The sequence below is a fragment of the Selaginella moellendorffii genome, unplaced genomic scaffold (assembly GCF_000143415.4).
Source record: "Selaginella moellendorffii unplaced genomic scaffold, v1.0 SELMOscaffold_23, whole genome shotgun sequence".
NCBI lineage: Eukaryota > Viridiplantae > Streptophyta > Lycopodiopsida > Selaginellales > Selaginellaceae > Selaginella > Selaginella moellendorffii.
Window position 1 is genome coordinate 310,781 of NW_003314284.1, and position 2,288 is coordinate 313,068.

At 50.3% G+C, this 2,288-nt stretch overlaps 1 protein-coding gene across 1 annotated transcript in view; it reads left to right on the forward strand.

Moving 5' to 3' along the window:
- The window catches only part of LOC9643022 (trafficking protein particle complex subunit 11), a gene marked incomplete at its 3' end in the record, with an annotated part of 3,447 nt that extends 1,167 nt beyond the window's left edge, over positions 1-2,280 (forward strand). Inside the window, exons 7-9 of the mRNA XM_024679013.1 lie at positions 46-233; positions 284-996; positions 1,052-2,280. Coding sequence (XP_024534781.1) covers positions 46-233; positions 284-996; positions 1,052-2,280 — 2,130 coding nt within the window. The remainder of the gene's footprint in view (positions 1-45; positions 234-283; positions 997-1,051) is intronic.
- Positions 2,281-2,288: the final 8 nt, after the last annotated feature.

Genomic DNA, 2,288 nt, shown 5'->3' on the forward strand with positions numbered 1-2,288 from the left:
AGGTATTTCATGTTTTCTCGTTCATCGTGGTCTGAAAAAAAGTGAACGTTGCAGATAGCTGCTTCGTATATGGCTGGACGAAGACGAACCTTTGAGAGAGCGTTTGCAACTTTCGAGTCGTTTGATAATCCAGATGCAGTGGACGTTCTAGCTGGTCCTCCAGAAGAAGTTGGTCCGCCCCTCTACGTCGGACAAGGTCCTCGTGTTCTAAGCAGAATGTCAGAAGAACAGAGGTAACTATTCGCGTCGCTCTTGTTTCAGGCTCTTACATATGCCATTGCAGTGCTACACCCGACGAATACATGAGACATGCGATGCTGACGGAAAGACAATTTCCTCATTCGCGAGCTGCAATAAATTTGTTGACTAAGGCTCACGAACAGTACAAAGCCACGCAAGCGACCCGGATGATTTACTATCTTGGAACGCAAATGGGCCGCGAATACTTTCATGCGGGCGAACATGAGAATGCAAAACGGCTATTCGACACCGTCGCCGAAATGTACAGAAAGGAGGCATGGGTTGAGCTTCTCGCCGCGAGCCTGGAATATCTGCGTGAAACGGCTAAACATCTCGGACTCTCTAAAGAGTTTCTGGAGTACAGTTTAGAGCTGGCGGCATTGCCGGAGGAAAGCTGGTCAGAGGTGGCGAGAAGAAGTACTGCACTGACAGACGTCATTGCGGCTATTACAGGGACTGATGCACTGCCAGATGGTGAAGCTCCAATTGCTTTGGAGATCGACCTCGTCAGTCCTCTCAGGGGAGTTTTATCAGTTTGCGTTGCCTTCCACGAGCAGGCGGTGAAACCGGGTATGTCAACACGCTTGACAGTTTCCCTGCTCACTCATTTACCGCATCCGTTGGAACTTGATGACTTGGAGATACACTTCAACCAGAATGCTTGTAACCTTGCTCTCAAGCATTCTCTGGACCAGGGCCACGATCTGAAACTTATGCCGCATCAGTGGAAACGACTGGAAGTTGATATAATTGCAGGTACAATATCTCTTTCGAAAAATTATCGGTTGTGATGTTTTTGTGCTTGTTGCAGTAAAAAGCGGGAAACTAGAGTGTCTGTTCGCTGTTGCACGACTAGGACGCAACACCACCGTTCGCTGTCAAGTGGAGAGCCCGGCTTCTAGAGAACCTGATCCGTTTTGGCAGTTTGAGCCAGCGCTCGAGAGTTACCCCGTGAAGGATAAGAACTTGGCTTTTCTAGGACAGAAGGTTGTACAGGTGGAAGAGGTGGAACCCAAGGTTGATATAGAAATCGACTCAGGAGGCACAGGCTTACTCGGGGAAACGGTTTTAGTTAGAATACACATCAGGTCCAGGGGGCATGCTATCGACGCCGGAGAATTGCAAGTGTCCGTGACTGAGGTCGCTTCCAACGATGCCTTTTCGCCGAAAACACCTTCCACAGGCTCCTCTGCTGCGTGTGCTAAGATATTCGTACCAGCTCGATTGAAAGATGGAAGTGGTGAGACGCTTCTATGGGAGTTTCAGGGGTCCATGAAGATACCTTACGTCGAAGCAGATGGAAGCTGGTCGACCTCCACGTACTTACGGTTTACAGAAGCGAAACCAGTCTCCTTTTTTGTTACATTGGGATACCAGATACAGTTTGGAACCAACGACGACACTCATAAGCTGTGGAGTCATAAACACGTCGACTTACAATGCGAGGAGGCTCTGAGAATCAACTGTAGGTACATGGTTCCGTTTCAGAGAGACGCGTTTCTTCCAGGCAGCGTCGAGAGATCTGCTGGAACCGTCCTACCTTTTGATGAAAGCAGCACAATGGTCCTCACCGCAAGAAACATCTGCTCCGTGCCACTTCTCATCTCTCCAGTCCAGGTCGAGGAGAAGAATGCCAGAACGTGTCAAGTAAGACGAATGGAAGGGAGCCGTCTCAGGAACAGCGCTATCAGTCAGTCAAGCGAGGGTACCAAGCTCTTACCCGGCGAGGTCTTCAATCAGATTTTATCTATACGACCTCTGGCTGTATCATCATCTCTCGACATTGGCACCGTGGCTCTGAGGTGGGAAAGAGAACAGCAGCGACAGGAACCCGAGGTGGTGGAGGTTTCCGGCATAGACGAGATTATGGCTTCACCTTCGAGCACAGATGCTACGGGCATTCTCCAGAGCTCTGTGACCACACGGTTAGCACTGCCGGTCATCGCCGTCGAGAAGGCTCCCGTAGTAGTGTCGCTGCAGTATCCACCGTATGGCCTCCTCGGCACTCCTTTCACGCTGTCGTTTCGCATCCAGAACCGGACGAACAC